Consider the following 15,764-nt stretch of genomic DNA (forward strand, 5'->3'; position numbering starts at 1 on the left):
AGTAGTATCTGAGTCTATCTGTGTAACAGCTCAGGTTTCATTCCAAGTCTATGGGAGATATTCGCCAATCAGAGCTAGATTCTCAATCGCGGCCATCCCATACTGTCCCACATCATTCGTACTGACCCAAGCCGCCTCATCAACGGGGAAAAGAACCTTGCTCCCATCGACTCGTTCAATCTTCCACGGCGCATCTGCCTTGAAGCCATCGGTATTGTAAAGCTCGTTCCATGCACGAGCAGCCAATGTCGCATTGTTCAGTTTGTTTGCAGCATACGCTGTCAAACGCGAATGGCCTTGATAGAGATTCAGTTTTCCAAAAACTTCTCCATAGCGTGCTTGCTGTTCAGCTTGTGTGGCGCTGAAGTAGTAGCAATAGTCTAACCAGGCTTGTTCGAAGTCTGCTGGGAAGACGTCGCCAAAATGGGTCGTCAGTTCTGCGATCACCTCGACGAGGCCAAACACGGCAGTCAGATGCGATACTTGGACCACGCGTTTATTGCTTGGGTCCTGCGAAGGAGGACTTATGGTACCATTGTACAGGTTGTATAGCGCTTCGCCAGTGACGAAACCGTTCTTCAAGTTTGCGATGCCCTTCATGGTCTCGAGGAGTTTGGACTTTGCTTCTTGCCAGCGAGGGCCACGACGTTCCCACTCGATGAGCCAAGCCGCTGCTTGTCCGGACCAATCCAGTCCAACATCGATGAGAAGAGCCTTGGAGTCAGCAACGTAAGTGATGTTTGCAGCTCGCACCTTCCTTCTCGGGTCCACGACTAGGAAGGCTTTTTAAGCATCCAAGATCTCGGTGAGGAGATCGCCTGTTCTTTCGTCGCCACCAGTGAGGTAGTAATAGACCTTGCGGTATTGCGGCTGAGAGATGCGGATTTGCTTGGAAGAGTCTGACCAATGGAGCACGCCATGTCTTGTCTCCAGACCTTTCCAAGGCCCAAGATGATAGACGTCTGTCTCACCAGTGTGCCTTGTATGCGCTTCGGCAAAGCGATAGAGATCAGCCTGACCGGTGCGAAGGAACTGGTTCCAGAACAAAAGATTGGGAGATAGCTCAGAATTGTCCCAAGCGTAACTTCCAACATCATATCGCCATTCGTGACGGGCAACATCGTGTGTATGCATCACATCACCGTGATCCCAGAAGCCATACCACTTACGTTGAGACACTTGACCCTGGTAGAACTGGGCAACGAAGTTGAGATTGTTAGGGCTCTGCCAGTAGGCTCCAAGTGCTTCCGACTTGACGATATGGTCACGATCAGCGACAAGGACAGGTGGCGAGTTGATGTGCTCAGTCAATGTTGCAAGAGAATCAGACCCAGGTGTGCTTTCGAAGCCAAAAAGGAAGAGCTCGCTTGTCTTTGCGACTCCATGTGGCGAGTCATATCCGCCTTCCAGTCCTCGTAGGTAATCTCAAGAGCATCGAGTTGATCTGCATAGTCTTCTTCACCTAATCCATTGTGGAAGGGTCTGGTGCCCAAAGGTTGGGCAGCGGGACTGTAGAGCCAGACAGTGATGGAACCAACATCCGTCGCAGCATTCGAAATGTCTAGTTGAGATGGGTATTGCTTCCAAAAATTTCTCAGTCCGAGCGCCAACCCGCCTTTCGTTGCGCCACCCAGGTAGACCAGTCCTCCAGCATGTGTGCTACCTGGAATGTTGATCCAAGACTGACCGGCTCTCGTTCGCTCTTCCAAGGTAAAGCCATCAGAAGACAGTTGGGTCAAGCTATAGTCATTCCATGCTGGAATCCACTTCAGTCTGGAGGAGACTCTGGTGTCCCAGGTGTCGAGTGCAGGAGTCTTCTTGCCTTCGTACTGTGCAGTTCGCACCGCTTGACCAGGATCTCTTCTGAGACCGGTGATGCCCTGAACAGCTTCGTTGAGTATCCCGCCATCGACACCAGCGATACGGATGTGGCGATCATAGAACTCGTCCTCGAGAGGAATAGAAGCGGAGGAAACCGATTGTTCCAAGTGAGACATAGGAAACGCAACGACAGATCCTACCGAGCAATTTATAACATACTTGGACTACGATGTCGACAGCATCACTATCATCACGCAAGCACATGGCGTGCTGTGCTGCAATATCGGATACGAACGGACCGACCACCGAGATGATTTTCCGTTATTCACGCAGTGCTGGGCATGCTCCGGCTGGGGAACATCACGAAGACGAAGTGATCGTCAATTTGTGATTGTTTGAAAGTTAGAAAACAGAAAGCGAAAGTTCTCAAGATGCTGCATGCCAAGCTTCCAAGCTGAGAGGGCTGTGGCTGCCGACTTGGTCGGGCAGAGATGTTCCTTTTTCCTTTGACATCTTCGTTGTCCAAAGGCTCTACTGGAAGCCATCGTGTATTTGGCTTGCAAAGACTCTGCCTTTCGAATCGACCATGCGATGCTATATGATTCGGTACTGGCTCTCTATAAGCACGGAAGTTGCAGCTCCAATGAATACCTCCTTCAAGACACACAATGGACGATTTACCGTAGCCTCTACTCGTTGGCTGGGATGACTGCGCGGGTACTCTGTGATGTCTTGTTCGTCTAGCTCTATGGCTCGACATTCAGCAAACATTTGGCTTTGATCCTCGCTTGGTTAGTGACAAACGAAGAACCATTGAATTCCGTCACCATTGTACCAAAACATAAAATAACTACGCAAGCAGACTTGTCTTTCGTGGAAGAGAACATGGAGCTTTGTTCGAGCTTCTCAGGTGATTGCTGCGTATAGCATAGGCCTACAATGATGTCGTTGCAGCCTACAATGGAAAGCGTCCAGGCAAACAACACACTCTTGACGACGACCAAGCAGAAGACTCTGGATCAAGCGCTTCCAGATATATATACGACTGTTTTCTGATCACCAATCCAAACCATCCAGTCAGCATATCATTCCAGCATCATCATGGGTCTCGAACAGTGACCTACTCAGGAACAATACCTTGAGGCAGAACGCGAGGCCGCCATGCCCACTGCACCTCCCACCAACGCACCCTCCGGCCCCATCAAGATCCGCTGGTTGACTCCCTCCAACTATCCCGGTGGTAGAGTCTGGAACATGGAGGAACTCACTCTCGGACCCGACGAACGCATCTTCGACCGCAAGGTCTTCGAGGACAACAAGGTCTACTGGAGCCAAGACACCAGAACTCATCTGACACGTGAGGCTACCTGTGCATCTGTCAGTATCCCCTACACTCGTGATTGCTGTTCTCTCTGGCTAATGTCAATTGTACAGGCCGCACTCCAGAACGGACACAGGGTCTTCGTCACTACTCGCGGTCACTCCAACACTCTCGATGAGGATGCCGTTGACGTAAGAACTCTTTCTGACCAGGATCAGTGTGGACATACTGACAGAAACAGTCCCAGGGTTCCTACGACTAGTCAGCACCAAGTCATCAAGCACACTCCAGAAATTTGGGGAATTGGAAGCCGACTGAGAGAATGCAGAAATGTAAAACTAGCTTCAAAGCATCGGTGAGATAGACAAATATACCTGCAACCCGTTGTTCTGTCACACATGCCATCGTATTCATGACTCTACCCCCAAAGTTCGCTCCCGTGGGGCTATACTGTTGCAATACACAGTAGTTATAAGGGTCATGCATTGAGATAAGGAGAAGAAGGCCAGATAGCCACTCTCAGCGGACCACTTGATCAACCGCAAAGCTTTGTGCATTTTCATAGCAGTATATATTCTGTGTGGTGGAAGGGATACCTAACAATACCCGACTGACCTGCACCTGGTATGGTCAGTCCCAGGTCAAGGCTCTCATGTTCAATGACAATGACACAGATTTGATCTGCACGACAGAAAGCACAATTCTTTTGATGTACGAAAGCTTTAGGGAAAGAGTATCTCGAAGAATCAACATCTTGGAGCTTCGTGGTGGTGTGAAGGAATCGTGGTGGAGTTTCAAGAGATTTTTCAGACTGGAGTCGTCACGCTTGAAGTTGCCCGTTTCGTACACGTACTCAAGCTTCTACCAAGCAAGTGGGGTAATCAGAACGCGTTCATTGGTCATTTGCTGGGGTAAGCAAGCCGACGGCCACGGCGGAGGAGGCGGGAACAAGAGATGAGGCAGATGGCATTACGAAAGAAGATACGATGTAGAGCCGGTAATAACATTGCGTCGGGGAAATGGATTCTTTGCAGGTGGAAAGAAAGGTACGAGACCTCGGTGTAGACCTGCCCTGGTTATCAGTCACCGCGTGTATCTCGTGCAGATTAGCCAGGTTTGGGCGTTGCGCTGACCAGTGGGAGCTCTGATGATTCGTCAATGACGATCCGCCGTGTTTAGCTCCTGCTGCTTGTTTTCTACATAAACGTGTCGGCCCCGTGGTCCTGTAGAGTCGATTCTGGTCTCGCTCTTCTGTTTCACCTCTCATCAACAACCCTATCACATACACCATGAGCGTCAGCAAATTGGCAGAGTTCGGCACCAAGCACGTGGCTCGTGGAATCGGTCGTCTCTCTAACCATGTCCTCGAGAGCGGCGCGGGCAGCTACGTAACGACGACCGAGGGTCGCAAGATGCTCGATTTCACCAGCGGTATTGGAGTCACGAACTTGGGTCATTGTCATCCCGCCGTGACGAAAGCAGCACAGAAGCAAGTCGGCACACTCGTCCACGGTCAAGTGAACATTGCTTTCCAGAAGCCTTATCTGGAGCTCGTTGAATCGCTTATTCCTTTGATGCCACACAAATCGCTCGACACTTTCTTCTTCTGGAACTCAGGATCCGAGGCTGTCGAAGCAGCAGTGAAGTTGGCCAGACACGCAACCAAGAAGCAGAACGTTATTGTCATGCAAGGATCTTACCACGGACGCACATTCGGAACCATGGCCATGACCCGATCAAAAACTATCTATGGCGAGAATTACGCGCCTTTGATGCCTGGTGTTTTCTCAGTACCCTTCCCTTACTGCAAGCAATGCTCAATCTCACACAGCACCGACGGCAAGTTCGGTTTCGACAACTGCTGTATGGACCCCGTTTTGCAGCTGGAGTTGCTGTTGAAGCGCGAGACTGCTCCTTCAGACACAGCAGCCATCTTCGTTGAGCCCGTTCTTGGCGAGGGTGGTTATGTTCCTCCACCTGCTGGCTACCTTGCAGCTCTCCGCAAGATCTGTGACAAGCACAACATCCTGCTTGTCTGTGATGAGGTCCAGTGCGGGTTCGGAAGAACCGGAAAGATGTTTGCTGTTGAGCACTGGGATGTCAGACCCGACATTCTCATCATGGCCAAGGGTATTGCCAACGGATTCCCGCTTTCAGGCATTGCCTCGCGCAAGGAGCTCATGGACAAGCAAAACCCCGGAAGCATGGGCGGTACTTACGCTGGTAACGCAGTCTCATGTGCTGCTGGTGTCGCAGTCGCCAAGGCCTTCAAGGAGGAGAAGATCTTGGATAACGTCAACGCTCGTGGCGCAGAGTTGAAGAGCGCTCTCCAGGCAGCCTGGAAGGACTCCAAGACTGGAAAGCTCATCTACGATGTTCGCGGTCTCGGTCTCATGTTGGCACTTGAGTGCACACCTGGCAAGGGCTACGCTTCGAAGATCCAGGCCAAGTGCATGGAGAAGAACATGCTCGTCTTGACCACATCCATCTACGACACTCTTCGTTTCATCCCTCCATTGAACATTACCAAGGAGGACATGGCTCATGGTATCCAGATCATCACAGACGCCATCAAGGAGGTTGCTGCTGGTGAAGATCCCCAAGAAACAGCGACCAAGGGTCAGGCTCCTGAGTAGTGTAGTAATATGAACGGCAACTACGACAGAAAAAAATCAAGACTTAATGACAATGTAACAAACCTTTTCACCTATGTCGCCGTGTTCTGAGTCCATGTATTTACCTCAACTCAATGTCTGTCACATGTTCTCTTAAGCCACATCGCTACATGCACCGATCATCCAAAAACATTAGTCCGCCATTTGCGTGCGACATGCTCAGGTCCGCATCTATACCAACCATTGATGATCCCTAGTTGAAGTTTGCTACGATACGTGTTGAAATTGAGTCCTGTCGATACGTGAAGTCTGCTATCCAACCAAACTCGCTCACGCGACCTCTCCTTCCCGCAACGCCCCACTCATCATACCAACCTTTATATTCTCTGTACATGATGTCCGAATTAACAAGCCAAGAAGCCGTGGTGGTGCAGTGGTCAGCACACCCGATCCCCTACCTTCTCTAAAGTCTCTCACTTTACCTACAGTCGCTAAAAACACTCTCTCTTCAGGATCGGGAGGTCGTTGGTTCAAATCCAACTTACGGTGCTTGTTCTCTATCTTTTGCTGTGAGGCAAGGGAATGCTTTTGTCTTTCCTTTTTTTCTTTTCTAATTTCTTCAAGACAAGATCGTGGGAAAACATAACAACCAGATAGAATAAAAAAGCTTACTACACAAATATAACCAGAACAAGGGGGGGTATCACACGCAACCGAAACCATACGCTTGAGCGTTCTCCTGTCTTCTCTACATGCTCCATTCCTTCCTAAACTTTCTACCTTGCGATCCCAAATTGCTCTGCATCATCACCGCCAGCCTCGAAACTAAAAGGTCTATGCTTTGCATCAAGCACTGGTCTAGGAGGCAAAGGCTTATTCGGCCCTGCCTTGACTTTCTGCATCACAGGTGCGGCAGTAAGTGGTCTTCTCTTTCCACCTCCGATCTTAAGAATAGCTGGCAAGCTCTCGCGCTTGGACTCTCTAGGCGCGAGAGTGATTTCTGAGATAGGACTAGGTATGGTGGAGTCGTTCGTAGCGGTGAAAGGTGCAAGAGGCAAAGGCTTGAACTCTGGCACTGAAGAAGAGATCCGGTGGCGTTTTGCGGCTGAGGGTGGGTTTGAGGTCAAGGCACGTCCGATGGGGTTGCTGAGTTGGCGCTTTGGCAGTATGGCAGGTGTCGCGATGGCGGAGAGCAGTGTTTCGTCTCTTCTGCTTGCATTGCTGGAAACACTGGAATGGATGCTGCTGACCGGAGTACGACTGAGACGGCCAGCGGCGACGGCAACGACGGAAGAGGGTGTCATGCGAGGGTCGTAGAGCCATGCGCTTTCGGGGAAGGAGCCGCGTTTATCCTGAGCAGCTGCAAGAGCGGCTGCCTGTTGTGCGCGACGTCGACGGTAGAGGGCAAAGAGTATCAGTGACAGAATTGCGGCAGCTGCGACTGCACCAAATGAGATACCGGCAATCTCCTGAGATGACAACTTATGTGAAGCCGACTTCAGAGGTGTGGCACTAGGGCTAGAAGTATTCGACTCTGAAGTCGCTGTTACAGCAGCGATTGATGAGCTTGACGAAGACGATATTGTGGTCGAGGATGGAGAAGGGATGGTTGTAGGAAGGATGAGGATTGAAGTCGGGATAGCGTTGGTAGTTGACTCTGCGATTGTCGGACCTCCAGACGCCATCAAGATAGAGGTGGTACTGCTTGGGCCAGTAATTGCCACCGAGCTACTAACGCTACCAGCGGTGGTTGGAGGCGAAGTAGAGCTAGCTGGGCTCAAAGTCACTGGAGGTTCGCTCGTGGTCGAGACGCTCGAAGCTGTGCTTTCCGCAGGAAGAGACGTGCTCGCAGAGCTTGTCTGCAGAGTGCTACTCGAACTCAGCTGCGTTATTTTTTCCGATGCGGTAGAAGCTGGCCTTTCTGCCGTGGAAGATGTTGAAACGCTACTTGAAGGTATTGCTGCAACCACTTGTAGTCCAGTGCTCGGAGCATTGGCAGCGACTCCTGGTGTGATAGCTTGACTGACAGCAGCGGTAGCAGAAGATAGCAGAACTAATGCTGTGGCCGTGCTCGAGATAGGTGATGCAGAAGGTGACTTGGAAATCGACAAGGAAGACGATGTCGAGATTAACAAGTTGGTTGCATTACTATTGGCGGATCTAAGTGTTGACGTGGACATGGTGGTAGGTATTGGGGTGGTAGTGCTCGGAGGAGTGATTGCTGATGTGGCAATCGACGACAGAGTCAAGCTCGATGTCGTTGAGGAGATCGTGTTGTTCAGGTTTGCGGTTTGGCTTTTGATCTCGCTGGATGCAGACAAAGATGAGCCTGCAAGTATGGTCGTGTATTCAACGACTGTTGTCAATGAGGTTATGGTGGACTTCGCGAGTACTGTTACGCTTGTGTTAAGAGGAATTGTACGAAACAACGTCGTGGTTGATGTGATTGTGGTAAATGTGGTAGTTTGGTTGTTTGGGGATCTAGGAGGAAGGGTTAAATCCTTCCAGGCTGAAAGGGCATATAAGCATCGAACCACGACCTTTGTTCAATGAGAGCCCTACCATAACCTCCTTTGAGAGCCGTTACTTGATGGACTTGAAGCCACACAAAGAACCAGGACAACTTTCCAAGCCACATGATGGCGCACATAAAAGGGTGAAATGAATTTCGAGCAACTGCAAAACAAAGAAAGAGGCAAAGAAAGAGATCATGGACATGACCATCTTTTGCAAGGATAGAACACTATCATCTTGCAGACGTGTAGAAGGGTACAACATAACTGCAAGCGATGTCAAAATGCAGTGCTATTTACTGCACTTGGGTGTTGGTTCGCAAATCGCCTGCAACATAGAGCTTGCTGCGGTATTGAGGCTTAGCCGCTTTGGTAAATCCTTCGAGTTGGTGAGCCATGTTCGCATTGGCGCGACCTAATATTAGTTGTACAATAGCCATGTTCAACGACGAGTCGTAAGCATCTCTTGGTGAGTGACGTTCTCTGACATGCTGTGCACCTGCTTGCGAGAACGACAGCCACCTGTGAAATGCTAGTTTCGTCGGCCACGTGCTGTATGTGAACATACCTCTCGACTACCTCTGTGGATGTAAAATTCCTTGCTATTCTCTGGGCTGTATCGAGCCTTTCGCCCAGTCGTGCTTGCCCAGTAGAGATTGCGAGTGCTCAGTATACCACCATTGCCTACCTCTGCCTCTTGTATACGAAGAATCTCGAGGCAGGTCGTTGGATAGATGCCGACAGTCGACTTGGCTCCTTGCAGCTTGGAGAACAGGACCATGTCTGTGATTGCGTGTTGATCGAAAGAGCTCTCGATCTCGCATATTGCCGTTGCAATTCTACGAGCCCACATCGAAGACTGCAAGTCGTCAAAGCGACGTGGGCACCGACAGCAAATTCCACGAAATCATCTAGGCGCAATGGATTGCCAGCTGAGCCTTGCCCAGCGACAACTCCTCATATGATTGTCTCGGTCTCGAGCATCGGCATATGAGAGCGGTCGGAGGAGGGCACAAAGACTGCGATTCGGGTCGCCCGAGAGAAGAGCGACGGAGATGGCGGGCTCGGCATGTCGCTGTGCTTCACGCGCAAAGTGGGGGAGCCGATGTTGGACATCAAATCACGTCCCAACGAAACAATATACGCGCTCATGACTTGACGGCGAAACACGGGCCTGTGGCTATACAGTCATGGCTATGCAACGAATGATAACAGTGCTTGCATTATATGAGGTTGGCCCTGCTTCTTTTCTTTGCTCTTGGCTTGCTGGAACAAAGAGGCGGGTGAAATAGGTAAGTTCCACGCGCGGCTAAACACTATCTTCAAGATGAGCCGCGAGATTGGTGGAGTTGAATCAGAAATCTTCTGGCGGACTGTCGACCTGTCGCCCTAGAAGCTCTACATGGACGAAGCGTGGCTTACAGCAATCTCTACAGCATGTACAACGACACAAGTTCACGATGAAAATGAGATCGATGACTTACATTCAAAGCCTGATCGAAGTTGAAGACTGTGCTCGATTGTCACAAAATTACTGCTACTGGGAGTGTCAGACAGTATTTTGTTCTATCAGTGCGATTTGTCGGAAAGATATCACTCGCCGGTAGAAAGCAACCCTGCGGACCCTCAACGCCTGCGCTAATATAATGTTCTCTGTACGACAAGCTGGAGCGTAGCAAATTTATCCAAGCAACTGCAGATGGACGTTAGCATCAGATTTAGAGGGGTAGTGGGGTTTGTTACTAACCTTGAATTGGCCACCGCCAGAGGCTTTGGTCTGCTTTTTCTGAATACCAGCGCCAGTGTTTGCTCCAAGTGGACCTTTATCTTCCTTGGCCTTGTCTTTGTGGTTCTTGTTCTTGTTGTTCTTGTTGTGCCTGTCCTTGTCCTTCTTAACTACAGTCTTGATTTCGGTTTCGGCGCGCTTGATCGAGACCGGATGACTGCCAATGTACTTGTTCTGCATTTCTTTGGCAGCTTGGAAAAATTCGTCGGTGTTGGCTAAACTGACGAAACCGAAACCCTTACTCTTGGTGGTGCGCTTGTCGCGTATGACACGAGCTTTTTGGACGGATGGATATTTGGCGAATGCCTTGAGCAGAGATTCGTCAGTCACCTCACCAGCAAGGTTACCGACAAACAGACGCGGATGATCGCCCCATTCAAGGAGCGTAGGATCTTCCCACTTCTGACCGCCGCCTTCACGGAGGACGGTCTTCTGCTTGCCTGATGTATCAACAGGCGCAGCGGGTCCAGCAGAGACAGTGGAAGTAGAAGGTTGAGCTCTATTGACACCAAGTGGGATATTGTTCGCGTTGCCTACAGTGGCACCCTTGCTAGCTGATTTTGAAGGGTCTTCTTTGTTCGTGTACGCGCTCTGCCACTGTTGAATTTGTGCTTCCAACTCGGGATCGTAGGTGCTATTACCATAAAGTGAACCTTGTCCTGCTGCTGGTGGAGGCGCAAATGGATTCTTGATTTGAGGAGGGGTCTCGGTGTACTGCGTTTGAGCAGGATAGGCGGCAGCAGCAGCTCCTGGGTAGGAAGCGCCGGCGCCAGCGTAGTACGGCTGGTTGGCAGCCGGTGCTGAGTATGTTGTAGGGTAGTAAGACTGCGCAGCTGGGGCCGCCGAGTACTGGGCAGGATAGCTCATGTTTGTCGCAGCATACGGAGCTGGGCCAGCCGGAGCAGCGGCGACGTTGCGCGGCTTGAAACCGCTGAAGGCAGCGACATTGCGCGCAGGTTGAGATACGGCAGATGGAGGAGGTCTCGCTGGGAGACTCGCTGGGGGCTGGGGTGTAGAACGAGCTGAGTTTGACTGGCTGGTGGAAGGTCCTTGAGTTGGATGCGACATGATGATCAAGACTCGAGGGTATGCCTACGTTCAAAGTTTTTTTTTTTCCTTGCCTCACAGACAGTTCACTATGTTGGCTGTGATCTATGGTTTCGATCGAGTCTTTGCGAGCGCAGCTGTTCAGAGCAAGCGACGATAATGTCGTTTCTTGGTTGATCGATCGATAAGACACGAGTGTTGTCTAGAGTATCGGGCTGTCCGGAAGGGGAAGAAGTGATGGTAGTAAGGAGGACAGAAAATGAGTCCGGGGTGCCGGTCGGCTAGATTGAAACGCGAGAGGCGCGAAGAAACTGATAGAAGCCGAAACACGATGTCGAAATAGTCCGTTGGTAATTAGCCGCGTATGGTGGCTGTCTAGGATATGTGAGGCAGCGAGCAAAGAGGCTGAACGGAAGCAGTGGGTGTTTGATGAGATTCCTGACCCGTCGGCGTTTGCTAACAACGACTTCTCTCACAGGCAGTAGTGGTCTTGTTTGAGGTGGCAGCTCTGAGTCTCTGCGACGAAGCACGGGCGCAAGCACTCGCGGGAAGTGACGTGTAGCGCAGTGCCGTGGGCAGGTTGAGCAAGAGCGATCGGTAAACAGCCGTCATCGGCGTTCCATCGGGAAGGTACTCATCCAATTTGTCGGCGTTCATCGGTTGCGAAGGAGGGGAAGGAACATTTGGACAGGCAAGAGCGCGCCGAGACAGGCAGCTGCCCAGTTGGAAAAATAACACCATCGGTAGCAACAGATTGACACAACTCGCGAGTTTCTACACATCTGCAACCATTCCCGGGCCTCACGCCGAAACACCAAACAGTGAGTGCAACCGTCATTCGGGCGTGCTGCGGCATCGAGAGACGCTGACAGAGCATGTAATGTTTAGCACACCCTAGGGTCAATGCCACCTTGGCCCCTCCGCGTTAGTAACTCCGAAAGGTGTTGGGCTGCTTTTTCAACACACCTTCTCCGGCCGCATCATCTCTCTCCCTCACACAATCTCCACTGACACCAGTCTTCTTTAAAAGCCTCGAGCCGCCCAGAGACTTCTTAGCCTCTCTTCCCAACTCAAACACTCCATCACCACCACAATGTCTTCTGATTCTGCTGTGTAAGTCAATCCTCACCCTCCATCCCACTCTGCCCCACCATCCCACCAGAACATTTCTCCCGTTGCATTCCGTTGGCGGTATACACAACATCGTCAATGTCGTTGCCACTCAGTATTGCTATCCCCACCCGAGCTCCATCTACACGCCAGCTTCTCCTGCCATAGCTGTAGCTGTAACTGTAGCTGACATGACTTTTTGTACAGCGGAGACTTCGGTCTCATCGGTCTGGCCGTCATGGGTCAGAACCTGATCCTCAACGCTGCCGACCACGGCTTCACTGTTGTTGCTTTCAACCGCACTGTCGCCAAGGTCGACCGCTTCCTCGAGAACGAGGCCAAGGGCAAGTCGATCGTTGGTGCTCACTCCATCAAGGAGTTCTGCGCCAAGCTCAAGAAGCCCCGCCGTATGATGATGCTCGTCATGGCCGGCAAGCCCGTCGACGACTTCATTGAGCTCCTCCTGAACGAGGGTGGCATCGAGGAGGGCGACATCATCATTGACGGTGGTAACTCTCACTACCCCGACACCAACCGCCGCACCAAGTACCTCCAGTCCAAGGGTATCCGCTTCGTCGGTACCGGTGTCTCTGGTGGTGAGGAGGGTGCCCGTTACGGTCCCTCGATCATGCCCGGTGGTAACCCCGAGGCCTGGCCTTACATCAAGGATGTCCTCCAGGGCATCTCTGCCAAGTCTGACGGCGAGGCCTGCTGCCAGTGGGTCGGTGACGAGGGTGCTGGTCACTACGTCAAGATGGTCCACAACGGTATTGAGTACGGTGACATGCAGCTCATTTGCGAGGTAAGTCTTTGTTCTCAAGCTTGCTTCGATATGAGCAATTTACTGACTTTCGGCAGGCCTACGACATCATGAAGCGTGGTCTTGGTCTCTCCAACAAGGAGATGGGTGACATCTTCGCCAAGTGGAACAAGGGTGTCCTCGACTCCTTCCTTGTCGAGATTACCCGTGACATCCTCTACTACAACGATGAGGACGGTTCGCCTCTTCTCGAGAAGATCATGGACTCTGCCGGCCAGAAGGGTACCGGTAAGTGGACCGCCATCAACGCTCTCGACCTCGGCATGCCCGTCACCCTCATTGGCGAGTCTGTCTTCTCCCGCTGCCTTTCCTCCCTTAAGCAGGAGCGTGGCCGTGCCTCCAAGCTCCTCCAGGGTCCCACCCCCAACTTCTCTGGTGACAAGCAGAAGTTCATCGACGATCTTGAGCAGGCCCTTTACGCCTCCAAGATCATCTCATACGCCCAGGGCTTCATGCTCATGCAGAACGTAAGTCAAGCTGTGATGACACCCTGTGTGGACAAGACGATGCTAACAAAACTTGACAGGCCGCCAAGGAGTACAGCTGGAAGCTCAACAAGCCCGAGATTGCCCTCATGTGGCGCGGTGGCTGCATCATCCGCTCCGTCTTCCTCAAGGACATCACCACTGCCTACCGCAACAACCCCGACCTCGAGAACCTTCTCTTCGACGACTTCTTCAACAAGGCCATCCACAACGCACAGGAGGGCTGGAGAAACATTGTGGCCAAGGGCGCCCAGTGGGGCATCCCCACTCCCTGCTTCAGCACCGCTCTGTCCTTCTACGACGGTTACCGTGCCGAGAACCTCCCCGCCAACCTCCTCCAGGCCCAGCGTGACTACTTCGGTGCCCACACCTTCAAGATCAAGCCCGAGTTCGCCAACGACAAGTACCCCGTCGGCAAGGACATCCACGTCAACTGGACCGGCCGTGGTGGTGACGTTTCGGCCTCGACCTACAACGCTTAAGCGAAAATACGATACGACGATGCAAGAAGAGTGGCGGCTGCAGAGATACAGATGGGCCATACAAGTAGCGGCACCGGTCTCTTGCTATGCGTAGTGCAACGAAAGATAACCCCAATAGTCATGAACAAGCAATTTCCTTTACAATTAAAATGATATACATTTTTCCACGGAAGCAGTCTATGAGCAACTTGTGATGTGAAGTGACGATGGTCGTTGGGGTCGAAGATGTTGAGGCATGTCGTGCTTGACTGGTTGTGGGTGGAAAGTCGAGCGGCAGTCTCATGATCATGGTAGCCCTCTCGACCAGCAAGCAAGAGGACGCCGCTGTCTCCCCCAGTCCATGTTCCCTTCCGGAGTTTACTCTTTTGCTCCAATTGAGGGTCGAATGCGCATGTTCTGAACTTGGTCCCTTGACGGCGTAGCTCACAAGTCCGAAGCGTTGTTGATCGGGCAGGCCATGGATTCCAACAGCGGGGTGCCGACTACTCCAGCACCTCTCGATACCATGGCCGACGTCAAGCGCAATGCTGGCAAGACCGGCGCTGCACAGGTGTCAGACTCCATCGACAGCTTGACTGCTGCCATTGGTGCCCGGTATGCTGCAACTCCAACGAGTGCCCCTGTTCAAAGCGACCAGCCAGACTAACCATGCGCCCAACCGCAGTATCAAGGTCTCGACAGTCGCACCTCACTCGCAGACTCTCCAGGGCACTCTCTTCACCGCATGCCCCAAGTTGAACATCATCGCCATCAACACCGCGCCCGCTCCTCCGAACCCGTCGTCCACTCTGTCCAACCAGCCCGGCGACTACCACATCATCCCCATCCAGCACATCTCGTCATTCGACATCGTCTCGCTAGACTCGAATGCTGCCAAACAGACCGCCGCTACTGTCCAGCCTCCCATCGCCCCCGTCGACATTAAGAAGTTGCGCGAGCGCGAAGAGGCCAAGATCCGCCAGCTGCGCGAACAAGAAGCCAACAAGGGCAAGGGTGTCAGCCGCGAGGCTCAGCAGATCTTTGATGCCTTGAAGCGATTGTGCGTTGCTGCCTCGTTCATACCTTTATATCACATCAACTAACTCATACAAAATAGGCTCCCTACCCGCTGGCACGGACAGGAGATAGTCGTCAGCGATGCCGTGATTATCAGTCCGCCATACACTGTAAACGACTGCAAAGCTCCCAAGGGCAAGGACCAAGCTCTCGACAGAATCAGAATGGTCTTGGATGGTGAGAGGAGAAAGATTGCCCAGCGCGCTGCTCAAGGAGGCACTCCTCCGCCCGGCGCCCCCAGAAAAGGAGGTTGAGGCATACCCATCCATACAGGAAGAGAAGGGGACAATGAGGAACAGTCGTTCGAGAGAGATGCACAGAGTATCAAGTGCGTTGTTCAGATACCCATAACAGAAATCAAACAGCCTGTCGATAGACAGCACATCTGACCTATCCTACTCGTCACTTGCGGTCTTTCTATATCACCCTTGTGAGCAACCCTGATCGCCCTGGAACCTTTCTTTGTGTTGTAGTTCTCCAAACATCTGGCTATGAAGCCATGAAGCTATAAAGACACCATCGTAAATCTTGACTGTAACCACATCGAGTGACAGACAGGTTCTCAGCAACTTACTCTGCTCATCGTAGTAGTGCCATATAGTTCTTGAGCACTCGTGAACCTAGACTCATGCACACGAGTAGTATCGAGCAGATTATTATCGCAAGAAGATAGTTGCTTGCTTATAGCATGTTACATGTGGGTCAGGG

The 15,764-nt window shown here is 51.8% G+C and overlaps 7 protein-coding genes across 7 annotated transcripts; 4 read left to right on the forward strand and 3 right to left on the reverse strand.

Moving 5' to 3' along the window:
* Positions 1 to 48: 48 nt before the first annotated feature.
* Positions 49 to 1,997, reverse strand: M436DRAFT_84719 (uncharacterized protein; the record flags this gene model as incomplete). The annotated part of the gene is made up of 3 exons (XM_013568964.1): positions 49 to 773; positions 837 to 1,403; positions 1,463 to 1,997. 3 exons carry the CDS (start codon positions 1,995 to 1,997, stop codon positions 49 to 51), a joined length of 1,827 nt encoding a protein of 608 aa, XP_013424418.1.
* Positions 1,998 to 2,982: 985 nt separating this feature from the next.
* Positions 2,983 to 3,404, forward strand: M436DRAFT_66527 (uncharacterized protein; the record flags this gene model as incomplete). The annotated part of the gene is made up of 3 exons (XM_013568919.1): positions 2,983 to 3,198; positions 3,256 to 3,333; positions 3,384 to 3,404. 3 exons carry the CDS (start codon positions 2,983 to 2,985, stop codon positions 3,402 to 3,404), a joined length of 315 nt encoding a protein of 104 aa, XP_013424373.1.
* A 1,027-nt stretch (positions 3,405 to 4,431) lies between these two features.
* On the forward strand, positions 4,432 to 5,778 carry M436DRAFT_54190 (4-aminobutyrate aminotransferase; the record flags this gene model as incomplete). Its single annotated transcript, XM_013568854.1, has 1 exon — positions 4,432 to 5,778. One exon carries the CDS (start codon positions 4,432 to 4,434, stop codon positions 5,776 to 5,778), a length of 1,347 nt encoding a protein of 448 aa, XP_013424308.1.
* Positions 5,779 to 6,533: 755 nt separating this feature from the next.
* Positions 6,534 to 9,051, reverse strand: M436DRAFT_66529 (uncharacterized protein; the record flags this gene model as incomplete). The annotated part of the gene is made up of 4 exons (XM_013568920.1): positions 6,534 to 8,149; positions 8,406 to 8,537; positions 8,571 to 8,685; positions 8,839 to 9,051. 4 exons carry the CDS (start codon positions 9,049 to 9,051, stop codon positions 6,534 to 6,536), a joined length of 2,076 nt encoding a protein of 691 aa, XP_013424374.1.
* A 900-nt stretch (positions 9,052 to 9,951) lies between these two features.
* On the reverse strand, positions 9,952 to 11,124 carry M436DRAFT_54203 (uncharacterized protein; the record flags this gene model as incomplete). Its single annotated transcript, XM_013568855.1, has 2 exons — positions 9,952 to 10,690; positions 10,772 to 11,124. The coding sequence occupies 2 exons, from the start codon at positions 11,122 to 11,124 to the stop codon at positions 9,952 to 9,954; spliced, it is 1,092 nt and encodes a 363-aa protein (XP_013424309.1).
* Positions 11,125 to 12,196: 1,072 nt separating this feature from the next.
* M436DRAFT_75449 (6-phosphogluconate dehydrogenase-like protein) lies at positions 12,197 to 14,000 on the forward strand (the record flags this gene model as incomplete). The annotated part of the gene is made up of 4 exons (XM_013568965.1): positions 12,197 to 12,216; positions 12,421 to 13,015; positions 13,072 to 13,500; positions 13,560 to 14,000. The coding sequence occupies 4 exons, from the start codon at positions 12,197 to 12,199 to the stop codon at positions 13,998 to 14,000; spliced, it is 1,485 nt and encodes a 494-aa protein (XP_013424419.1).
* Positions 14,001 to 14,505: 505 nt separating this feature from the next.
* On the forward strand, positions 14,506 to 15,310 carry M436DRAFT_53965 (uncharacterized protein; the record flags this gene model as incomplete). Its single annotated transcript, XM_013568813.1, has 3 exons — positions 14,506 to 14,594; positions 14,665 to 15,039; positions 15,097 to 15,310. 3 exons carry the CDS (start codon positions 14,506 to 14,508, stop codon positions 15,308 to 15,310), a joined length of 678 nt encoding a protein of 225 aa, XP_013424267.1.
* Between the last annotated feature and the right edge of the window lie 454 nt (positions 15,311 to 15,764).

Source organism: Aureobasidium namibiae (genome assembly GCF_000721765.1).
Source record: "Aureobasidium namibiae CBS 147.97 unplaced genomic scaffold scaffold_17, whole genome shotgun sequence".
Lineage (NCBI taxonomy): Eukaryota > Fungi > Ascomycota > Dothideomycetes > Dothideales > Saccotheciaceae > Aureobasidium > Aureobasidium namibiae.